Source organism: Humulus lupulus, chromosome 3, assembly GCF_963169125.1.
Source record: "Humulus lupulus chromosome 3, drHumLupu1.1, whole genome shotgun sequence".
Lineage (NCBI taxonomy): Eukaryota > Viridiplantae > Streptophyta > Magnoliopsida > Rosales > Cannabaceae > Humulus > Humulus lupulus.
Genome location: NC_084795.1, coordinates 237,182,625 through 237,206,623, shown reverse-complemented (window position 1 = coordinate 237,206,623; position 23,999 = coordinate 237,182,625). Strand labels below are relative to the sequence as shown.

Sequence of the window (23,999 nt, the reverse complement as noted above, 5' to 3'; positions counted from 1 at the left end):
TCGTCCTCTGAACAACTCTTTATTCATTGCTCGAGAGTCGTGCTAAGAAAACTACACCCATGTGGTCGTGATCGGGACTGAGATTCCCTATAATTGAATATATGCATTCTATGGGTTATATATTTGTTATGTGGGATATGAAAGCACGACCTAAGGGTGTTGGGGCTGATGATAAGAGTACTGAACACAGTTCGACCTAAGCTAGCTTGGGTCAACTAAATAACCAGAGGACTCAGCCTAAGCGAGCCAAGGTCAGCTACAGAACCAGAGGACTCGGCCTAAGGGTGCTGACACCCTGGTATTCATATTATAGTTTGAGTTATTTGTGAAAGTATATGCTAAACGTTTCCTAGCTTGATACTTGTATTCTACTGATTAATCGAACTTATTGGTTTGAAGTTTCTTTAATGCTCTTGTTGCTGTTTATGCTTGTTGATTATGGTTTTCTTGCTGGGCCTTGGCTCACGGGTGCTACGTGGTGCAAGTAAAGGTAAAGGAAAGCTGGACCAACCATGAGTTGGAGAGCTCTGGGGTGGAGTGTACATTGTCAGCTGCTCGACCACCACGGACGAGGGAATTTTACAGGAATTAGAGCTCTAAATTGTATTTTGCTGTTAGACTGACTTTTGTTGTATCAGTCTTTCAGAGTTATATTTTCCATGTAAACCCTGTTTTTGGGATCCTATGTATCAAACATTTGTTTTAATGAAAATTAACAGTTTATGATCAAAATCTTTTAACCCTAACCTGTCAGTTAACTTTAGAATCACATTTATGTTAAAACGACTTGATTAGCAAGTCCTGCACCATTTTAAACACACAGTGTAATGGCCTTGGTTATCCAGGGCATTACATAAATTGAAGTGAAATATGAGCTTTTGTTGTAGGCACTAATAATTGACTTTTATTGGTCTAAAGTCATACAATGAGGTATCTAAGCTTACTCGAAATGTTTAGAATCATTTGGAGGTGCTTTAAGGTGAATTTGGGCACCCTAGGTAGTGGGGAGGCAACATGTTTCAACCTAGGTGGCTACATGTCGCCTGTCTTAGGGTTTGAATTATGTGTTTCAGCTCTAAAATGATGGGTTTAAAAGCTCTAATCCTATTAGTTGAGCCTAATGATGGCGCCTACACTATAAAAAGGGTCATTTAGAGTTGTAAAGCCTTGAGCACACTTTTTAACTCTCTCTTTAACCCCTCTTTCTTTCTAGCTCTCAAAGATCATAATTTTTCTCTAAGAATTGCTTCACTTGAGTGAGTTTGAAAGGCTTGTTTAATCCCACTTCTCATTCCATCTTGGTGAAGCTTCAAGAAAATTTGAGAAGACTTGGAATAGAGATTTTGGATAGTCATACTCCTCGTGTATAAGCCTTTTGATGTTCCCAAAGTTTGAAGATTCAATTGTTCAATTCAATGGTTGTATTTCTCTAAAATCTGAACTATTTGAGATAGACTATTTTGATTTTGTTTCTGAGTTTCCCATTATATTTTGTGTTTTAACATTTGATAGTTCTATTATATTTTATGTGAGGATTCCATTTATGTAGGAAGTGTAATTTCACTCTCCATTTTATATCATTTTGCAGATCTTGCTTTAATCTTTGAATTTTTAAGATTTTCCCTTATACTATGCATGCAATTCTTCATTAGTCTTTAGGGTTTTTATTATTGAGTATATACCTATTATTCATTTTTGAATTATAGTGTGTAAGTGTAACAACCCAATTTTCCTACTTGTTGACTCGCTAGGGATACTACTACATATCTTAGTGGTCAGAGACTTGTAAAAGTCAACTCTTTTGAAAATAGGTCGTTAGGTTACTAAAGATGCACTAACTGAGATGAGATAAAATGACTTTAAAAATTCATAAATAGTCCTTAATGCACGTTGTAGGGAAACAAAATCGTTAAAAACATAACATAGTGTGGTACTTGAAAATTCTTATTATGAATGTATGAACCCAAGTCACTAAATGCTAAAAATAAGACTTAGAGTAATATTCTTACAACAACATAAAACCGATGCAGAAGTATTGAACCTTTTCCAACCCTATAGATCGGGTTTATCACCATATGCATATTTTGGACTGATTCCCTACCAATTGCCAACACAATTCTCAAACTTTTCCCTTACCTACACACATAGAGTAACTGATGAGCTATAAAGCCCTGTAAGAAAGATAAGCATATACAAAACAAGATTAATACAATCTCATATTGGTATATTAGATAATCATATAACACTATAAACTTTTAACTATAACTTAGCAATACATCTCAAACAAATCACATAGTCACAAGTATTGCAAACACATGGCATCAAACCATCTTCTGTGTTATATGGCTCTACTGTGAGACATCTATGGTCCAGAGAATACCACTTACCATACCCAAGTAGCAAACTTCGCTTTCCACATTGACGAAACGTGTATAGTGGTTGTTCCAAAGTAAGTATAATAGGGCCCACATCTAAAGAATTCCTTAGCAAGCACAATATAAACATAAATTGCACTCACATACTTTAACTTGGCTATGCCATTCAACCCCAACAAATGGGTACTATTATGCATTCTCTAGACCATATAATCACATATACATTCCAAAATCCCAATGACTTTTTAGGAGCATACAAAGCATACTAATAAAGCATATAAATCCACATAACTAAGTTACTCTTTCTGTATACTCCCTTACCTCGAGTCCTTAGCTTTTTGTAAAACAACATTTGTGAGTACAATTGTTGCACCTTAAGTCTTATTCGTATCAATCAAAGATGCTCTTCGTGTTTTGCTACAGAATTTGAGTAGATTAGAATGTCATCGATAAAAACCACCTCGAACCTGTCTAAATAGTCCTTAAACAATTGATTCATCAGGTCCATAAAGGCAGTTGGAGCATTGGCCAGCTCATATGACATTACCAAGAACTCATAATGCCCATACCACTTCCTAAATGTTTTCTTAGGAATATCCTCATTCCGTACGTTCATTTAATCATATCCAGACCATAGATCGATCTTAGAAAATAATTCAGGGCCTTGTAGGTTGTAAAAAAGATCATCAATTCATGGTGAAGGATACTTATATTTAATAGTAACCTTATTGAGCTCTCGATAGTCAATGCACATATGCATTGTCCGATCTTTCTTTTTCATGAACAAGACTAGTGCGCCCAAAGGAGAATAGCTTGGTTGGATGAATCCTTTATCCAACAGTTCTTGCAATTGTGTCTTTAACTCCTTCAGCTCCGTTGGCGCCATCCTATAATAAACTTTTGATATAGGAGATGTTTCTGGTGCAAGCATAATAACAAACTCAATATACCTATCTGGTGGTACTCCAGGTAAGTCTTCTGGAAACACTTCCGAGAATTTACACACTACGTGTACATTTTCTGGCCTTAGTTATGTTTCTCTCACCATGCCAACAACGCTAGTTAAGTATGCTTCACACCCGTTGTGTATCATCCTTTGTGCCTTGAGTGCCGAGATAAGAGGCATCCTAAGTCCCATCATTTCACCGATAAAGATGACTTGCTCTTCGCCTTCCGGTTGGAACATAACCATCTTTCTTCAATAGTCTATTGTGTCTCAATGTTTCGTTAGCCAATCCATTCTTAGAATACACATCCTAATCATTTATCTTTAATTCGATCAAGTCCCCAAGTAACTCTCTATTACCAATTATAATTGGAACAACTTGCAACCATCTAGAAGACAACATTACTTTTGTAGATGGCAAGGTAATGACTCCCCTCTAAAATTCTCACTAGGCCTATCTAGTCTATCAATAATTTCTAATGAGACAAAAGAATGTGTACCTCTAGAATAAAAAGGACTCTACAAAGTTTGTCATTGATAAATATTTGATCTGTTACCATCATATTGTTAGACTCCACTTCTCCATGAGTTAAAGAAAAAAAACGAGGGTTGAAACCTACTTATCATCTTTCTTCTGTCCTTCCTTATCTGTCTTTAGTTGACGACACTCCTTCTTCATATAACCTTCTTGTCCATACTTGTAATAGACTCTCATGTGTGCTCGACATTCTCCCCCGTGTTTATGGTTGCATTTAGAGTAATTAGGTATCACTTTGTAGCAACCACGGGAATAATTATTGTTGGTGGCCACTCATTTGGCTTTCTTATCTGCCGAAACTCCTTGGCCATTCTAGACTTTTTGTTCGTTATCTCCTTGGCCTTTATTTCCTTTATTATCCTCTCTTCTTGTGGTGTTCTCCTTCAAAAAAATAGTCTTCCATTTGCCACCTATTGCGACTCTACTTGTGCATGCGGGTTTGGCTGCTAATATAGATGGAGTTCTTCTTCTTGTACTCTCTACTTCTCTCTCTCAGTTGCACATTTTCTCTTCCAAATCAATTCTACCCGGCGTAGGGGCAACTGCGACGTTTTGGACGTTATCCCTTCTTGGAGCAGGAGGTGCACCCCTACCTCAGCCCCTTCCTCTTACAGCAGTATCTCCTCTTGGAGTGGTGTATGCTTCCTGCCTGGGCACTTTCTACTTCGGTTATTATGTAAAAACCGAAGTAGAAAGCCCCCCCCCCCCCCCTTTTAATAATTATTTCTAACTATTTTTAAATGGCCCAATTCTATTTTTATATATATATATATTTGCCCTAATTTTTTTTAAATAGTCTAATTATATGAATTTATAGTTATATATATTTTTACAATTAGAATTGGTTTATTTTCATTTAATTTATAATAGAAATAAAAATCACAAAATTTATACACTTAGAATTAAAATTCTTATAAAATTAAATATTTATACATTTACATAATTGTTAAGTAGAATAACCTAATCATTCATATATACATTCATATAATTCTAATTAAGTAAAATAGGCTAAACATTTATATATACATTCACATAAAACTAAAGGTATGTATAAACAAAATAGTCTTACTAATAAATTTAAGTCATCAATCGGCTTAACAATTCTTGTTGGATTGGCAAGATGTCCTCCCGACCCTTGGCGACAATTTGGCTACTAGTAACTTTGTCATTTAGTTCATTCTACGAAACAAACCAATGATAGATTAAATTAATAACTTGTAACAACACTTAAAAATTTTCCTACTTTGCTTTAAAACACTTACAACTATTTCTTCAATTTTTTTGTCCAAATTATCTTCGACAAGAGTCTTCTTCGTTTCTCGCGATCTTATCCAAATTTCATATCCCTCTACATCTTCCACTCCTAATTCTTTTTTCTAAGACATCCAACATAATTGAAGTTTAATTATTAAATTTTCCTAAGTCTAACACAATTTCTGCAGCATAACAACTGCATTTTAACATCTCCAAAAATTTAAAAACCTGTAAATAACACACAAAATATCTCAACATAGTGTGCGAATTGAAAACGGAAAACAATTAATAAAATCTATAAAAAAATTGGCAGAGTTTCCTTTGTTTTTGTAGCATATCCCAATTTTATAATTATATATAAATTAAACACAACCAAACTCAAAATCAACACACATAATTCCATCCTTATATCACCGCCAACAACAAATTTCCCAGAACCTACTTCACTAAAGTAAAACATGCATGATTTAACTATAATTTTATAAATAAATATTGCAATAGTAATAAATAAAATTTAAAGATTACTCGCCTCCAATATTACTCTTGAAGTCACCCAAAATTAATACCAAATTGGCAAATAAATCAACAACCCTACTAAAAAGCTTAAACAAAAATAAATAAAAATCAATTACATAATTAATTAAACTAGTTACATAATAATCAAACAACATATCAAGCTAGCTAGTTATAGAAAATAAAAAACAAATGTCACTAATAATCCAAACATTTCAAGTTCTAACATTGGCAACAACATTACCTATTGAAGCTATGTTTAGAAATTTAAATAACAAGTCACAACAATTTTAAAATTTTACTAATATATTTATAATTAATAACATTATATAGAATAACAAAATAAATAATAAAAATATTACACAAATATACTAAAAAATAAGTATTAAATTCGGAATAATATAAAAAAATTTATCACAGACAAAATTTTAAGGTAACAAACCTTCTTTGATGCTCAAAATAACCTCTAAATCAATATTAGCAACTCTAAAACCTATATATAATAAACACATTATATCTATAAGAAAAAAAAATCTGAAAATAATATAGAAAATAAAAAAAAAATCATACAAACAAAGATTTAGTGATTCATACTTTTTTTGAAGCTCAAGAACACATTTTAATGTAAGGAAACCAGTCAAAGTCCAATAACATTACCTATTTTCGAACCCTAAAAATACCCACACCCAAAGTCTTTATGTTCTCCCTAGAAAATAAAAATGGAACTAATATTTATGTTTCTAAGTAAGAAAATTGGTTTCAAATGGTAAAAAAATATAAAAAAAAAGGCATATTTAGTGAAACCTTCGTGGGAGTATGACAACAATGGAGGTTTTCAGGGTTTGGCGTTTGGGATTTTTGCTTTAGAGAGACAAATGAGGCGCGACAACTATATATTAAGGGTATTAAAACTCTTTTCTTCAGTTCTTATATAAAAACCGAAGTAGAAAGGGTTCTTTCTACTTCGGTTATTATATAAGAACCGAAGTAGAAAGTACCCTTTCTACTTCGGTTTTTCTATGAGAACCGAAGTAAAAGCCTTCAGGGCCGCGTTTGGTTTGATCCACTTTTCACTTCGGTTTTTTCATAAAAATCAAAGTGAAAAGCCCCAATATAGTGTGCAAATCAAACATGGCCCTTGTCTATTTTCTATTTTAACTTCGTTTTTTTTAAGAAACGAAGTAATAGCCTATTTTTATCTACTACCATTCCCAAAAGCGAAGTAAAATCCCATTGAAAGGCTTTTACTTCAGTTTTTTTATATTCTATGTGTAAAAAATGAAGTAAAAGCCTATATTTCTAGTAGTGTATTAATTTCCTTAGCTTGGAATAAAGAACTTAGTGTCCGTTATTACCAAACGTAAAACCTAAATAACCATAACATAAATAAAATCTCATTAGTGTCTTCCCAAAATCTATCTGAATCACCAAAACACAAAAGAAAGTCTTACCGTACTTACTCTATCAACAAAAACCTCAAGCAAAAGATGAAGATAATATCTCAATTGTCTTTTTTTTCTTGTCAAATCACTCTCTATTTTTTTCTTTTTCTTAATTTCAGCCTTGCTTCACTCTTTCTCAAAGCTTCGACTCTTCTTATTTTCCTTCTTCTAAAATTCTTCTCTTATAGGCCTATTTATAGATCAAATAGTCTAACTCCTTTATTCAAATATTAAATATATAACAACTAACCCGAGAGAATCTCTTAACTTTTCTTTAACAACTTTGACTATCCTAAAACTAACTGCAGTTGTTGTCTACATTCTATATTGATTATATATATATACTAGGTACAAGTAATGTGCAATGCACATTTTCTTAGTTTTAAAGTTGTAAACATTGTCTATAATTTTAATAAAAATTTATTCAATGTTTTTTTAATATATATAATTGAATGAATTATAACTCTATAGTATATATAATTATTTATATCAATAATCTCTACATATATGACATCCAAATACAACATTGACATGAATATATATTTACATGACATATATATAAAATATTTTTTATCGAGTTTTTCGGAAACTAGAATTATGAAAGATAAGAGAGCAAAAAGAAAGGACTTAAAGATAATCACACAAGGGTTTTTTACGTGGCTGGGCGTTAAAGAGTCTTAGTCCACGAGTCTATTGTATTATAGCTTAGAGAGCTTTAGCAACGAGGTTTTCTGCAAGTTTGAGCAAAGTAATTGCTTACAAGAGAAAATTTGGCGATCCCTTCTACAGTGCACAACTGGTCCTATTTATAGGCAGTTGGGTGCAATGGGTTTGGGTCAGACTAATCCGAGTCCAATAAGGATATAATCATGGTTCACTCGCAAATGGAATCTTAATACAAATAACTTTTCTAAACAATACACACTAACTTTTCACTCGACTTGCGCATAGCCACGCTATACAATTGACCACAGTACATGGCTTCATTCTGGTTTGCGTGGGCTTCTAAGGAGATCCTGGGGACAGGATTCGTCAGAGTAGTGGTAGTATTGCTCCCTAATATCAATGTACATTCCATATGTAACCTATTCTATAGGTTAGTTGGGGGAGACCAAACTCCGCGTTTCTCGGGAATGTGTCAGAGTCAGGGAAGTTCAATCCTGACAACCCGGATACCAGGTCCAGGTTCATTTACTAATGTCCCGGTTCATTTACTAGGACCCCAGTTCATTTTCCGAATCTCGAGTTTATTTACCATTGTCGAAGTCCATTTAGACGGTTGAGCCTCACTCTTACTCATGTCTCGGATGATGCCATTGAATCGAGACCGGGAAGAGGAGCTGGACGTGGACCTTCGTCCCGATCCTTGGGCTCACTGACGTTCGAGACTCTAGGCCCCTCGTCCTCCCTGTCCATTGAGCCTGGGCTGGGCCTTTGATCTTTATTAAAGAGCCCCCAGACCCAATATGTTGTGCCATGTGTTCCGGGACAAAATAGGGATAGCATTTACCCCCCAAGTCTCCGTCTGTGTTTGCACAGTGGAGACTTGCTTCACTTTCCCTGACCTAATCCTAACGTCCTAGTTTATTTCCCAGAAGACGAGTTCATTTTCATGGAGTCCACTTGGTTAATCATTCATAGAAGAGGCTTGTCTCAGCGTGCCTAATCAAATCCCAACATCCTGGTTTATTTCCCATAAGGCGGGTTCATTTACTTAGGGGCCACTTGGGTGATCCCGATCCTTTCGAATTCCCCATGCTCTGCGTACGTGTCCCCCAATAGTTGGTGCATTCATGTCAATCATGCCTTACAAATCTAGAGAGAATCTATTGATTATCATGTTGACAGATAGGGGTCAGTGTGGTTTCCGAGGCGTCCCATATGTACGAGCGATGCTGATAGGGTAATAGAGTGGGCTATTTAATATCTCTGCACCATCTAGGACCGCTGGATGAGGATTTTTTGAAAATTTCCTAACGTGCACCGTTGGATCGGGTGGACGCGGATCGCAAATTGACGAATCCACGATCTGATACTCGATTGGGCTAATTAAAGCCTCAGCGTAATTCAGGACTGTTAGATGAGGGAAGTTATTCCAAACCATCGGAACAAGCAGTACACTTTTAGGCCTATAAATACCCCCAGATTTTCATTTGCAACTTTACACATTATGAACAATCAGAGCTGAAAGAGAGCTTTTTATGTCCGAGTTTGCCAACGAGATTCTCTGACGAGTGCTTCATCTCCGTCGTTGTTTCTTTCTAACCCACCCTCTTTCTGCACCATCATCAGACAGTCTGGTCTCGGTTCAACCAGTAGACGAGCTTCTACATTGCCTCAGTCATTGCAAAGCCGAAATCTTGCCGACATTATCACCAGAGACCCCATGACATCCAGACCCAGAGCCCCACAGTGAGTTCCCTAGTCCTTCACCTCTCTTTCCTTTTTTTTTTTTTGTAGTACCACCTTTGTGACCATAGGATTGTTAGAGTTGGGACCATCATAAAGGGTGGTTCTGAGCAAAATAGAGTAGGTCTGTAGAACAGAAGATCTATGTAATGTCTCCGGTAGAGTCATCCTGGATCTCTCTGGATGTTCCAGACTGATCTGGGAAAATTGAGAAAAAAACTTTACTTCCAAGTTCCCAATCAAGATTTTCGGGATCTCCATTGATCCCAGATTTGGGTTCGGAGGGGACTTCTCCAAGTAATTTTAGGAGAAACCCTCGTACCTTAACCAATATTTTTGGGTTCTGGTGCTAACTGCTTGGTTTTATGTTTCCTTGATTGTTCCCAGATCATGAGCTGCGGCGTCACCCTTCATCCAGAGGAATTCGTACAATCGGGCCCCACCGTCCTAGAGGGGCGTAAACCTCCCACTAGTAACACATGGGAGATGGATGGGGAGAAAAATGAGTTCCATAACTACCGGATGCTGGACACTTTGGAGAAGCATTTGGGAATAGAATCGACTCCTAAACTCTTCTACAATCGGTTGGCTAGGAGGGAAGAGAAGGCCCACACCAGCGTGGGCGAGTTCGGGGCCTGGAGCGTAGGCCACATTAGTGCGGGGGCTACACTCCCGCTTCACGACTACTTCACGTGATTCCTTAAGTTTTTGGGAATCACCCTGTTCTAACTCCTGCTGTAATCCTACAAGTTGCTCACGAGGTGGCACATTTTTTGTGCATCTAAGGAGATCACGACGCCTACCCCTGCGGAGGTGCTGTACTTCTATAAGTTGGAGTCGCAGCTTAACATCAAAGACAAGATCTGGGACGACTTCTACAGATTAAAGCCCCGCGACAACTATCCAACTCCTTACAGCTCCTAGAAGCGCCCCCCGGATGTCAGACACTACTGGTTCATGACATCAGGGTTTCTCCTGGAGAAGAACCCCATGTTGGTGCTGGGCTTCTAGCGCGTGGGTAAGTTGTTTTCCCCCTAAATTCTTTTCATTTTCCTTTTGTTCTAGCGGTTCCTCATTCATACTCAGGAAAAAAAGACCGTAAGCCCAAACTCTCCTCACCAAATCGATCCTGGATCGGAAGAAGTATTACGCCACCCTGAGTATGGAGGAGCTGGATGTGGGGGACTACGTGAACATGGATAATTTATGACTAGTTGGAATGCTCGTGGCCAACCAAACGATCGCGGTCCCTAGCTTTCGAGGGTTGTAGTGTGAGAGAGATCTCACCCTGAGGGAGGAATTGGATGTTGTCCATATTGAGGCCGCAGGCCGTGCGGATGTGGCGAAGAAGAAAAAGGAACAGGGTCACCAAGCAAAGAGGGCCGCATTTGAGGAACTGGATGCCCTCCTCGGGGAGGCTCAGCCAAACACTGGGACTCCCATAGCCATCATCTCGGGCCAAGGTAATTCGCCATTTCTTTTAACTTATGCTCCTCATCTGGAGGACTTAGTTAGGGATAGGAATATATCGAGACTACCCAATCGGGGATGTCCGAGAAGTGGGGCTTCCATGCCCCATTGTCCTAAATACGTTAACCCTCATGTATTCGTCCAGGTTCCTACAATATGGTAATTTTCTAGACTTAGACGACATGGGGGACCGCATTCATTCCTTCGCCTTAGGGGAGTTGAGTGGTGCCCGTTGTTTAGATAAGGGTTCATGCCGGAGGACCTTAGACTAATATTTGTTTTATCTTTGATTTCCATCCTCATTTTTGTCTTGCTGACTGTCTTTCGTTTTCACATTTCAGACAATTCAAACATGTCGAACCCCGTGGCTAAAATGAAGGAGATGATCGAGGCTAGGGCGGCTGCCGCTAGGGCTTTAGCGAAGAAGGTCGGTAAGGGCCCAGCTAAAAAGAGATTGCTTGAGCTGGTCCTCGGGGATTTGAGGACGGACCTAGAAGTTACTGAGAGGGCCTCAACTACGATTGTCCCACCGGTGGTGCATACTGAAAATGTTTCGTCCCTGCCCGCTCTTCCCCAAGTCATCGACTTGGAGCAGAAGCCCTTAGAAGATCAAAGGGCAGAAAAAGGGTCGCAGACTTGATCGCTAGTGAGTTCGCGACATGGGCCAAGAGGGCCAGGATCAAAGAGGTCGTCCTGGCCAAAGAGCATTCTTCTGAGGAGAGCCTCATTGTCACTCAAGAGGTTCTAGAAGCTCCCATGTTCCTAATCAACCCCGCTCTTCCCGAGGAAGGGGACATTGTCCTCCAGGAGGAGAGGGCGAAAATGGTGGCCTAGGCTTGGGAAGACGGCCAAAAAATATGATAGGAAGTATATTGGGCCCTGACTGTCCGTTGGAAAGTGGAATTTTCTGAGTGTCTGAATGCCTTCAGCACTCCTCAACTGATTGTGGACTGATTTGTGGCTGAGACTGGATTTCAGCCTAAGTTGGAGGGGGGGGGGGGGGGGGGGACACGGCTCCGCTGGCCGCGGACTTGTTGGCCCAGGTTGGGACGTCTATGTCAAACCTAAAATTGAAGCAGTACACCACCCTGGCTAATCATGATGCCCTGTTCATCTCCTAGGCCATTCGTCACCAAGACACTGCGGTAAGTTATATGCTCATACGATCTTTTACTTTAACATATTTGTTGCCTGTATGTTTTCTAACTTCAATTTATTCCAGGATGTGTTGTTGGCCCATAGGAACGCGAACTTGGTGACAGAGATGGATATGAAGCTGGAGACAGTCCAGTTAGAGCTGGAGGGGGCTGTTAACTAGCGGGAAGTCACCAAGGAGGCCCTGGCCAAAGAGGCTACTCGGATCCAAGCTGACCCTGAGGACGCCGCCCGGATTCGTGCCCAACTTGAAGAAACTCTGTCCAGGAAGGACGCCGACCAAAAAAAATTGATGGATAGTCTGGAGACGAAGCTTCTTCAAGTTCGTGGCTCAGAGGCATCGACCAAAGCCCTCCTAGAGGCAGTTGAGGCCCAATCTCATCAGGATTTGGAGAAGGTTGCAACTCTTGACTCTCGGGTTCAAGCCCTGGATAACTTGCTTCAGCTAGAGGTGAAACGAAATGAAGAGGCTCGCCAAGAAAATGAGCATGCATATGCTTTGCTGGGGGCCACTTTTGATGAGTCCATCTATATGGCCTGGCTCCGGGACAAAAACATGAACCTCTTCATTTACCCCAATCGTGCCGCGAAGAAAGCTGAATTCGAGACCAAGGAAAAAGCTGACGCGGAGCTCTTGGTCAGGGACGAACAATATGAAGTCGTTCTGGAGGCCCCAGAGCAGGCCGAAGCCTATGCCTGGGCCTTTAAGTTGTAATCGTGGCTTCCTTTTTTGTACTTGTATCGCTTTTATGGATGCGGATGCGTCCGAGACAATTTTTTTTTTTTTTTGTGTTTTGTTGTTATATATTAATTTTATTTCTTGCACAATGTTTTCCCTTAGAATTCACTAAGTGTTTTACCACATTGCATGAACATGAGTCGAATGTTTGGTCCCAGTTCCAATGGCCAGGGCCACTAGGGAAAGGTTGTAGAATGCATTTAACCTGTCCTGGGACCTGTGTTCGGGTCTTGACGGCCTGGACCATTTCAGAATTTATCAATATAACTTAGCTTTTCTTTATCCCGATTTTGTAGTTCAGGCTCCAACGACCTGGACTGCTAGGGAGTCCAACGACCTAGACCGCTAAGGAGTTATTAACTATCATCAAATTTATTTGTCCTGATTCCGATGTTCAGGTTCCAACGGCCTGGGCCATCATAGATTAGTTGATTAGCTTATTTTGAACCTAGAGGTTAGGTTTCAACAGCCTAGGCCTTCCATAGTAATAATTTTAAATAACGTAGACCTAAGACTCACGTTCCAATGATTCTGGGCCATTATAGGGGAGACATGGACAATTATTTGGATATTTGAGACCACATTCGGTCAACCGATTTTGGGAATTTCATATTCTCGGACCATGTATGTCCGAGTTAGGATTGGGCCTGGGCCGTATGTCCTATTGAGTATAATACCTTCGGACCATGTGCGTCCGAGTTAGGACTAGGCCTGGGGCTTACGTTCTATTATGTTTCGTACCCCCCGGACCATGTGCATCCGAGTTAGGACTAGGCATGGGCCTTACATCCTATTTGGTTTCGTACCCCCCAGACCATGTCCGCCAGGATTAGGACTAGGCCTGAGCCTTATATCCTATTGGGTTTTTGGACCCCCTACGATAGAGTTTGTCATCCATCATGATGTATCTGGGAGCCTGGTACTGAAGCTTCCTGGCGGCCGCCCTGTCCGCGGGAAACCCCCCTCTGGTTAGGTAGTGGATGAGAGGGCCCATCCAAGATGTTGAGTAATCTATGGGGTTTATTGTAGGGACTTGAATGTTAGGTGTGGAAAGGTGGTTGATCGGGACAAGCCCCGAGAGTTCTGCTTCAACATCTGTGGCCAGCTTTACTAATGTGTCTGCAAACACATTTCGTTCCCTGGGGATTTGGCGGATTGAATATTTTTTGAAGGACTGGAGTAACTTCCAGGTTGGCGTCACATAAGCAGCCATCCTTTCCCCTTTGTTTGGTATTCTCCCGAGATCTGCCTGACCACGAATTGGGAGTCGCAGTGGACTTCTATACTTGTTGCCCCAACTTACCGGGCCAGACGTAGTCCGGCTAGCATGGCCTATGTTCGGCCTCATTGTTCGATGCTTCGAACTGGAAGCGTAGGGCGCATTGAAACTGATGTCCTTGGGGGGATATTAAGATGATCCTGGCCTCGACCCCACACTACAAGAAAAAATGCTTTTAATAACACTGAAAACGTGTTATCAAAACATACGATAACACTTTCTGATGTGTTAAGACCGACTATGTTATCGTAGGTCAAGGTACTTTACATAACACTTTATCAGTGTTATACAGATGTGTTATTGTACTATCAACGATAACACAATTTCTGTGTTATTTTAATATATAGATAAGTGTTGAATTATGTTATTTATAGTCGATTATATAACACTTTTTTTGTGTTATATTACACTTTAGTATAACACTTTTTTTGTGTTATACTACACTTTAGTATAACACATTATTTGTGTTATACTACACTTTAGTATAACACATGTGTTATATTAGCTTAGAGAACCATAATCTTTTTTTACTTACACAAAACTAGGAAAACAAATATGAAAGTTGAACCAAATAAGGTAACATAAATAGATTTTTATTAATTACTCAAATGTAATTACAATATTTAGTCTACTAGTCTAGGTTTAAGAAATCATATTACAACATAATTTATGCCCAATTCAGATTCCTTTATCACTAAATACAAAACAAGAAATGTATACAAAAATTATTGAAATATATTCTTCCATTCTAAAGGCCTCAACTACAAATGTTGTCAAGAACTGCTCCAAAGAAATCATCTCAATATACCTGCACATTGTAAAAAGAAAAGTCCTTTTATTATTAAGAACATAAGACTTAAGCTAGTTTCCACCTGTAAGCATATAAAGTTTAAATTAAATTCGTCAATATCCATACTCAAGAGCCTTTTCTTACTTTCTTCTTCATTATTCTCTTCTTTAAAAAGTTCCTCTGCTCCAAATCTCAAGATAGCTGAAAGCTCATTCAGCAATGGTGTAATAGAAAATGGCAATTAGAGAAGACATGAGAGAGAAAAATAGTATAGAAACTCTACATTGCATTTTTTTTTAAAACTAAGTTTCCTGCCTAACCCTACAATATTTGGGTACCAGAAAACTATAACAATTGCAATTGCAACGTAGGTACCCAAGAGGGACTCAACCTTGTGGAAGCAAACCACATGCTTGACCATTGGAGCTACCCCTCTTGGGTTACTCCACATTAAATATTGATGTACATAGAAAGAGAATTAGGGGCCTGGGAAAGGAGTTGAAGGGCCAGGGGAAAGATAACCACAACTAATCACCCACTGATAATCTACTTTATCATTTTTTAGCAGAAAAAAAAAATTGTACATAATCCAACTAATTCAGGAAACTATTTCAAAACACCCCCACAGGACCCGTACCTTGTCAAAATAACTCCCCCTCTTTGCTTCTTTCTTCTCCAATCTGCCTTCTGCATTCAATTTCTGGATCACCAGGTGGTCAAGAACCTAAATGATACATGTAGAGATGTAAGTAAAACTTGTGAGAGAAAACAAAAAGCATTATTAGACTCTATAAAGCAAACAAATTTCTCAAGAATTTGAAGGGAATATCATCAACCATCTTTTTCTTAGCTCGCTTCGAGATATCTTCCTCAACACTTTTTCTTGTGACAAATCTGTAGATGTTCACAACTTCTTGTTGGCCGATTCTATGAGCTCTACTCATTGCCTGAAAATGAACGCATTAATTAAGTAAAACCATTTTCTCTGATTATATTCTGTAATGAAAAAACCCATAAAAAATAACATAAAATACCCAAAATAAATTAAAAAATTAAAAGGAGATTTCATTTCAATCAAACCTGTAGGTCATTTTGAGGGTTCCAGTCCGAATCAAATATGATAACTGTATCTGTTGTTGCAAGGTTGATACCTAGGCCACCTGCCCGAGTTGAAAGAAGGAAGCAGAAATCATCACTACCAGGTGCATTAAAATGATCCATTGCTTGCTGACGCAGTTCAGCCTTAGTGCTGCCATCTAGCCTTTGAAATTGAAACCCTCTATGTGACATATATTCTGCTAGTATATCCAACATTCTTACCATCTGCAATAAATCAGTATTATTAATTTAACCATCAGCAAATACTTATCTGGGCATTGAGTAATACAATATACCGCGAAGACATAATCACAGTCTTAGATAGATAACTCCCATACTACAATAGTAAAGATACAGGAACACTGAAAATCGGCAACATGCCTTTTATTTATCTGGATATATTGGCATTATAATTTTCTTCAGTATGAAAGAAAACTAACATGGTCATCAAAATGAAGATAACAATTAAAAGAGCGTAGAATAACAAGTCTCTCCTTTTCAAAATAAGTAAAGAAATAAATCACAACTCTCACAAAGTAACCCAAGGAACCAAAAAACCATACACTCAGAAAAACAATAACTTATTTTATTAAACCAAACTGAAGAAATAATCTGAATTGGCTAGCGGCCATGCAAGGAGGAAATATGAGAAAGGGAAAAGAAACACAAACAAACATAACATGGGAGAACCAAACAAAACACTCAATCTCATACACACAATCGAAGAACCAAACACTTGAATCTTGTCTCAAATAACCAAGAATTTAATGCTATCCAACATTGTCTTCAAAATCTACAAAGATTTCTCTTATTCCTCTCCAACCAAGTATCCATCTACTTCCTAATTCTGAAGTCTTAATTACTAAATAAATGCAGCTGGATTAGCAAACAAGCTTGACAAAAACAAAAATATAGCTCATTTAGGAAATGAAAAATAAAACTTACATAGATAATTTATATATTTATTGACATAAATGTCCAGTTGGGGATTCCATCAACTTCTAAGGTCTAAAATAATAGCATACTCCACAAATGCTAGTACCATAAATAAACTTACAACATTTCTTCATGCTTAATTTTACTTATAAATCATATACATGACAAAGTCATAGCATCAAGAAACATAATTCCAGATACTGTTCTAACATAACAAGTTAACTACAAGTTAAGTTTTGTTAATTTTGACAAAAGATCATAGAAAAAAAATTCTTATACTACTTTGATGCCTACAAAAAACCATCTACTTTGGATTCCTCCATTGAATGTCGAATGAAAATATGAAACCAGAGTGCTTTGAAGCCTAAAAAAAACCATGTACTTTAGGATTCTTCTACTAAATGTCAAATGAAGAATGAAACCAAAGTGCTTTGATGCCTACAAAAAATCATGTACTTTGGACACCATGGTTCAAGAACTAGACATAAAGTGAGGAACACATAATTCATAGAGAGACATAAGCATGTTGGTGTAACATGCCAATTGAAAAAAGACATGCCATTATTACAAAATAACAGAAGAACAATGTTGCTAATACTTGGAACGTTGGTACATCAAAAAATTATGGCTTTAATATTAACGTTACAAGCATTTTGGCTTGCTTAGATACAGAGTGCCCTATGACTACAAGACACTACAATTCCTAAAATATAGTAAGAAAAATGGTAAAAGTAAAGAAAGAATTATATCCAAATGAAAAACAAAGCAGACATTTAAGCACAACAAGTGTTGCACTCTAATCAAGCTTCATAGCTTCAAGCAACCTCTCAAAAAACATATCAAGCACAATAGCATCTTAAACAAACATAGGAAAAAATTAAAACACGATGCTTTGTCTCATGCAACCTAACAAGTAGCTTGTCGAGTATAACTAACTTCCCACTGCTCAAAATAATTCTCTCAAGTTTACTGCTATCATTGGTTCTTGAGTCGCCACCATAACCATGGTCTGCACTCTCAAACAGGAAGGGGTGATTGCAGCACTTCTTCAACTCAACCACAATATTTAAAAGTGAAACCTAAAAATAATTATTACACAAATGTTTCAGCAATTGCTTAATACGATAACTAGAACCACACTATGATGTTGATATGGAATGGTGAAGTTTTATCCATGGTAAACTTATGAGTAATAACATATCAAATTTCCAGTAGACACTAACAGAACATGGACACTAGAATCACAATACTGTCGTTCCTAAAGAATATTAATTTATTAAAACAAAAAATCTAGAAAGAAAAATCTCTTCCATCAATATTAATTTGGCATTTCCATGGAAGCATTATGTTATACATAAGAAGTTACAAAGACACCCATAAAATATGTACATTAAATTCCCTGTCAAAGCAAATTCAATAATAAAACCAAAATCAATTGAAAACCAACAGGATAGAATAAATCAAGAAGAGGAGTTCCAGAAGTAAAGAAAGGCAAATGATAGGTTCCAGTACATTAATAGAATATAGATAGTAGAGAGGTTTGTGGGTAATTGTAGTGATGGATAGTGGATGCGCTGAAATAGTCTAGTATATACAAAGTAGAAGAATGAAGGAAGCATGATGATCATAATGAATTGAGCAGTAGCTCTTGAGAGTGTTCTAGGGGTGAATTCCACCACCACTTGTGGCTAAAAATGATCAAACTAACAAAAGAAGCAATTGGGCAAGAGCTGCTTGTGCTTTTTCCCTATATTCAAAGTCACCCTGTCTCGTATCATATACATCATTGGGGCTGGTTCAATAGTCCAGCTTTTAACGGATCATGCCTTTATATTTTGGCCAAAAGTCAACTTTTCTTTATAGAAATATCAACTTGTATTAATGCTAAAATAATACAAGAGTAAAGTGAGTGAGAAAACACCCAGATCATCAAACAAGCAAAAGGAGAAGAGCTAAACTCTCACCCCTACTTATGATAAACCACATCCATAAAAAACTAACAATAGACATATAATACCTCTAAATTCTTCAAAAAAATATTTGCAACACATAATACCTGATTCCCACGAACTCCTTTGTTCAAGTCATGGAAGTTGCGTTCCAATATCCACTTATAGTACCTAAATGAAATATGCTAGCATCAAACATGCAGAGAGTAAATTGACTGATATTATAGAGATTCATGTCTATAAATTAACAATAGAACTTACTGTTTCTGAAGTGGAGACATCTCAACCCTAAGAATTCACTCAATTTTTGGAGGCAAAGATTTCTCTACATCCTTAATAACTCTTCGGAGAATGTGAGGTCTTAATTCCGTATGAAGATTTTCAAGCTATAAATATTCAAATGCAAATATTACTTTCAGAGTATGGACAATCAGCCAAAAAGAAATAAAGAGCAATGAAATCAATATTAAGTACCTAATCATAAATATTCTATGATGACTAAGCAAGATAAGTTGTATACTTCATTCTCATTAAAAGAGCCAAGATTCTTGTAATTCTAAACAAAATCATCTTTACTCCTGAACTTATCTGGATCAAGGAAATGAAGCAGGGCCCTACAAGAAAACAAAAGGTGAATATGGAAAATCAATAAGCATGAGTAGGAAGGTAAGACAAGTTAAGCGAAGTTTCCCTCATCGACATAATAAAAATTTATTCAGAAAAATCGTGATAATAATTCGGCTTTCCTATATATTTTTCAGTCTCAAGATCTACTTCTTAAGCTGTTTCTCGGAGCTCTAACAAGGTCAATAAAATGGTGGTCTAAAAAATTGCAAAAGTATAAAGCAGGCAAGTGAAGCACCTGACATAACAAGAGTACATAAGCAAAATACCCATTTTCTTTTTTTTTTTTTGAATGCAATAAGCAAACCTACATCCAGCTCGGCTTGGCCAATAATCCACTATCAATCAAAGTTCAGTACAGAGTTACAAAGCTACAGGAATGATCAATAATACAGAAGCAAAATACTCTCAACAGGACTCAACAATGGAGACCTTTGTTACAGTATATTGACCTCTCTCTCAATTCCTCCTCTCTTTTCCTCTTCACCCATTTTCCATATGTATATATACATATAAATCTATATATTGTTTATTTTATTTCAGGAAATCAAATAATCAATAAAGCAAGGGTTTTCAAGAATTTATCCACCTCCCTTTTTCTATATTTCCATAATCTCCTTTCTAGATTATTATCAGTCACAATATAAGTTGTAATTGTACAACTATGTTATGCATTTTCTTGTTTATAATAACAAAATTTTATTGAAGAATTCAAATAAGAAGAACATCTGGGAATTGAAGCTAATTCAGAGAATGATTATGATAACTAAAATGTAATAAAAGCCAAGAGAAGACAGAAGAGTCAACAACATTGTAAGAATAAAAAAGAATAGTACTTGAAACAGGAGTAGTTTAGAAATATATTATTAAAATGATATCTAGACACCAGATGAAATTGATGATGGTCCCACTATAATAGCTAACAAAACAGTTGCCTAACATCAAAATTTTAGCATATCTAGAAACTGTAGCTGCTTCAACCTCTCCACACATAATTAAAGATGCCAAAAATTATCAAATAGAGCATAAGAAATTCAAATTTAATAATTCAATATTTCTGCAAATTTAAACATTAAAGGAATTACTAAGCACAGAGTTTAAACCCATCCAACAGCTAAAAGATTTGGTATATGTGCTCATAATCACAATTGGTGGAGGGAGAAAAACAAAAATTATTCCCATACTTCCCACTTCCCAGGCACCATAATCAGCTCTAAACATAAAACTCCAAACAAGCTGGACTGTTTTGTTAAATGGGTAATCACATGCATGTATAGCAAATTAACAACAATGCAGAACACACAAAATCTTATATGTTTGTGTTAGTGAAAAAGAGAAATTATTTTCCATAACTCTTCCACATTGTTCTGTAATGGAGTACCAGTAATCAACAACTTGTTCTTGGTGCTAAATTCCTGTCAATCACAGCACTAGCAAATGGTAACAAACTAAACTTGAAAAGGAAAGATAAAATGGGCAGTTGTAAATTCAATTGCCATGATTAACCTACCGAAAGTATTGTATACAACTGTGCTTCACTATTTTTTAACCTGTGTGCTTCATCAACCATCAGATAGCACCACTTGATCTTTGAAAGGACAGCTTTATCTTTCAGAACTACTTCATATGTAGTCAATAGTGCATTAAACTTTATTGGCCTGCCAACATTTTTGTTATTGTAGAATTCATACTGCTGACAAACCTACATCCAACAGAAAACTTTTAAGAAAAAATGAGGCACTAATTATGATAGCACTAAAAGAGGCAATGGTCACATGTCCGTGACCTCCTCCCAAGTTATTAAAAATCCCTCACTTATGATGGGCACTTTTTGACATAGAAAAAGTAATCATAATGCAGCATGAAGACTGTTACTAATATTAAAATATTTACATTAAACATCTATGTGACATATACCAATATACATGTAATGGAAAAACTTAAACTCACCTCTCGACTTGCACGAGTACCAACAGATACAATAATATTCATCTCAGGTAGCCACTTCCTAAATTCTTTTGCCCAGTTTGACAATGTGGATAATGGTACAACAACAAGAAATGGCCCATGGATATGTTGAGCATTCTGTAAAGAGAACAAACAAAACCTTGATCTTAAGTCTAGCTCTAAAGAAAAACTCATGACCTCAAATTTCAAGAAATTTTCAAAATAACTACATTTACACCTGTAAAAACCCAAGCATGGATACTGACTGAATAGTTTTACCAAGACCGATCTCATCAGCTAAAATAACATTAGTATCATTTCGCCAACTGCAAAAAGAAAGAGATTTTAAACAGATAACTGCGAAAGTATAATACTTTTACGGTAACACTTAATCATGGAAAAACAGTTCCAAATAAAATGACATACCTATTAACAAGAAAATTCAAACCCTCAAGTTGATAATCACGCAGCTTTCCTCCCCTCAACCATTCAGGCTGCTCATCAAGCTTCCGTAAACTTGCTAAACATTAAAAATGCACCCATTATGTCTGTTGCATATGACAAACCAAATTCTAGACAAAGAAACAATGTTTAAAAGCATAGTTGAAATAAAAATCATAGTAGAAATAAGTTGTGTTTAGCAAACCAATGTCTGGAGATAAGTGCACAGTTAAAATGTACTCCTCCCACATATAAAATAAAGATAGTATTTACATTACTAAAAACTTTGCCTATATTTCTTTGTATAAAATACCAACGTGTTCTTTATATTTCATATTTTCTATCTAAATAAAACTGGTTCATTAAAAAAATAATGAAATGTTTGCCAATACAGAAGAAATGGCAGGATCACAAAGTTGATGCATATGAGCATCAAAATGGTTGTATTTACCTACTTTTGTTCATATTTAGTAGAAAAGAATGACATTGGAACTTTCATAGGCCACTCAAATTTGAGCACACCATCGTTCAAGTTTTTAAAACTCCAAAGAAATACCAACCTTTGCTCTTTTTGCGTTGGGGATCTACCAATTTCCCCTGTACAGAAATTTCAGCCTCACGGGCCTGTCATAGATGACACACTACAAGAATTACTAAAATATAGAAGCACTTTCTACTTGAGTGAGAATTTGTGTCTGCATACAATCAAAACCCAGTGAAGTAAACTACCCAATGAGCTCAAGGCCAAAACAATGAAGGAAATCAACCCTGAAAAGCAAGAGCAGAAACAACACAAACTAGGGATCCAAATGCATATTCATTTGATGCTAACAAATGATGCATTGCATGATAGCCTTGGTTGAGGATCAAAATGCTGGATAAGCCTACACAGTTTTAGGAATGTAAAAGGCTCAAGGGTAGAAACCTACTTATGGAACCATCGGTTGACATCTAATGCAGTGAATACATACTTGAGCAGAATACCAATATTTTCCACAAAAAAGAAAAATAAAACGTTCCTATGTCAATTTTTGTTTTTTTTTTCAATCAATTGTTAGAAAGATACAGTTTTTCAAGACAAAGGCTCCGGATAATGAAAATCGCAAGCTAAAACTTAAATTCACATGCAGATATGCTATGCACTTAAAATTAGTAAAGAGAACAAAAGGGCTAGGAACAAGATGATGATGATAATGATCAAACAATTATGTTGTTGTGACTTTTACAATTAATGAAAACAATTTAAATGTCAGAAAAGTACCTGGCATCCATATATGGTTTAAGATCAATTATTTCTCTGAAAGTAACATGGCCATTCAATTTACTTAAGCGACCCCCAGCATCTTGGCTGAACCTCTTAAGATGAATGGTCAAAATAGGCGGAGCTTTATTAATAAGGACCCTCTTGGTAGCATCCTTCTTGACCTTCACCGATTCAGAATTTAATTCATCATCACCATTTTCCTCAATTTCAGGGTTCGGGGCTGATATCTTAGACTCGCTCTGCTGAACTTTATTGCCGATAGATCCAACACTACTAGCTTCGTCAACACAGCATGAATCTATTGCTTGACTAATTAAACTTTCTTGCTTGCAAGTGTGAAAAGAGCCTGAAGAACCTGATTGCTCTTGTGCATATTTCATCACAAGAAATATAGAAAAAATAAGTCTTAAATACAGAAAAGAATTCTTAATCTTCTCGTAATTACCAAGAACAAGAAAACTATCAGTAAGAGTCTTGATCAATACCTTCAGTGCTTCTAAATCAGATCCAACTGTAGTAATTTCATCTTGAATCAGAGAAACCCTTGACTCGAATGTGGTGAAGCCCTTCTCAGGATTTGTCTTTTGTGAAGGGGAGTGAGAGACCGAGAGAGCTACTAGCCTACAGGAAAGACCGAGAGAGATAGATCTAGAGAGACCAGGAAGAGAAAGATTGAAGAAATGGGTAAGGGGAAATGGGTACATAGGAAAGGTAGAAAAAACTTAGTCATTTTGGCGGTAGTTTATTTTACTTTGCTGCCTGAAATTTTTCACATATACAATAACTCTTTTTAAATACTATTATAATGATGTGTTATGGTAATGGGTGTT

The 23,999-nt window shown here is 36.9% G+C and overlaps 4 protein-coding genes across 4 annotated transcripts; all 4 read right to left on the bottom strand.

Moving 5' to 3' along the window:
* Nucleotides 1-15,441: 15,441 nt before the first annotated feature.
* LOC133825487 (protein CHROMATIN REMODELING 5-like) lies at nt 15,442-16,873 on the bottom strand. Its single transcript, XM_062258419.1, has 4 exons — nt 15,991-16,873; nt 15,747-15,857; nt 15,548-15,634; nt 15,442-15,456 (listed from the first exon to the last, which is right to left on the bottom strand). Exons 1-4 carry the CDS (start codon nt 16,231-16,233, stop codon nt 15,442-15,444), a joined length of 456 nt encoding a protein of 151 aa, XP_062114403.1. The 5' UTR covers nt 16,234-16,873.
* A 910-nt stretch (nt 16,874-17,783) lies between these two features.
* Nucleotides 17,784-19,270, bottom strand: LOC133825486 (protein CHROMATIN REMODELING 5-like). Its single transcript, XM_062258418.1, has 3 exons — nt 19,155-19,270; nt 19,001-19,064; nt 17,784-18,023 (listed from the first exon to the last, which is right to left on the bottom strand). Exons 1-3 carry the CDS (start codon nt 19,172-19,174, stop codon nt 17,784-17,786), a joined length of 324 nt encoding a protein of 107 aa, XP_062114402.1. The 5' UTR covers nt 19,175-19,270.
* LOC133825485 (protein CHROMATIN REMODELING 5-like) lies at nt 19,190-22,156 on the bottom strand. The gene is made up of 8 exons (XM_062258417.1): nt 22,111-22,156; nt 21,891-21,984; nt 21,703-21,790; nt 21,468-21,602; nt 21,028-21,219; nt 20,871-20,932; nt 19,456-19,507; nt 19,190-19,279 (listed from the first exon to the last, which is right to left on the bottom strand). The coding sequence occupies exons 1-8, from the start codon at nt 22,154-22,156 to the stop codon at nt 19,190-19,192; spliced, it is 759 nt and encodes a 252-aa protein (XP_062114401.1).
* A 325-nt stretch (nt 22,157-22,481) lies between these two features.
* On the bottom strand, nt 22,482-23,584 carry LOC133821572 (ubiquitin carboxyl-terminal hydrolase 2-like). Its single transcript, XM_062253786.1, has 2 exons — nt 23,167-23,584; nt 22,482-22,529 (listed from the first exon to the last, which is right to left on the bottom strand). Exons 1-2 carry the CDS (start codon nt 23,547-23,549, stop codon nt 22,490-22,492), a joined length of 423 nt encoding a protein of 140 aa, XP_062109770.1. The 5' UTR covers nt 23,550-23,584; the 3' UTR covers nt 22,482-22,489.
* Between the last annotated feature and the right edge of the window lie 415 nt (nt 23,585-23,999).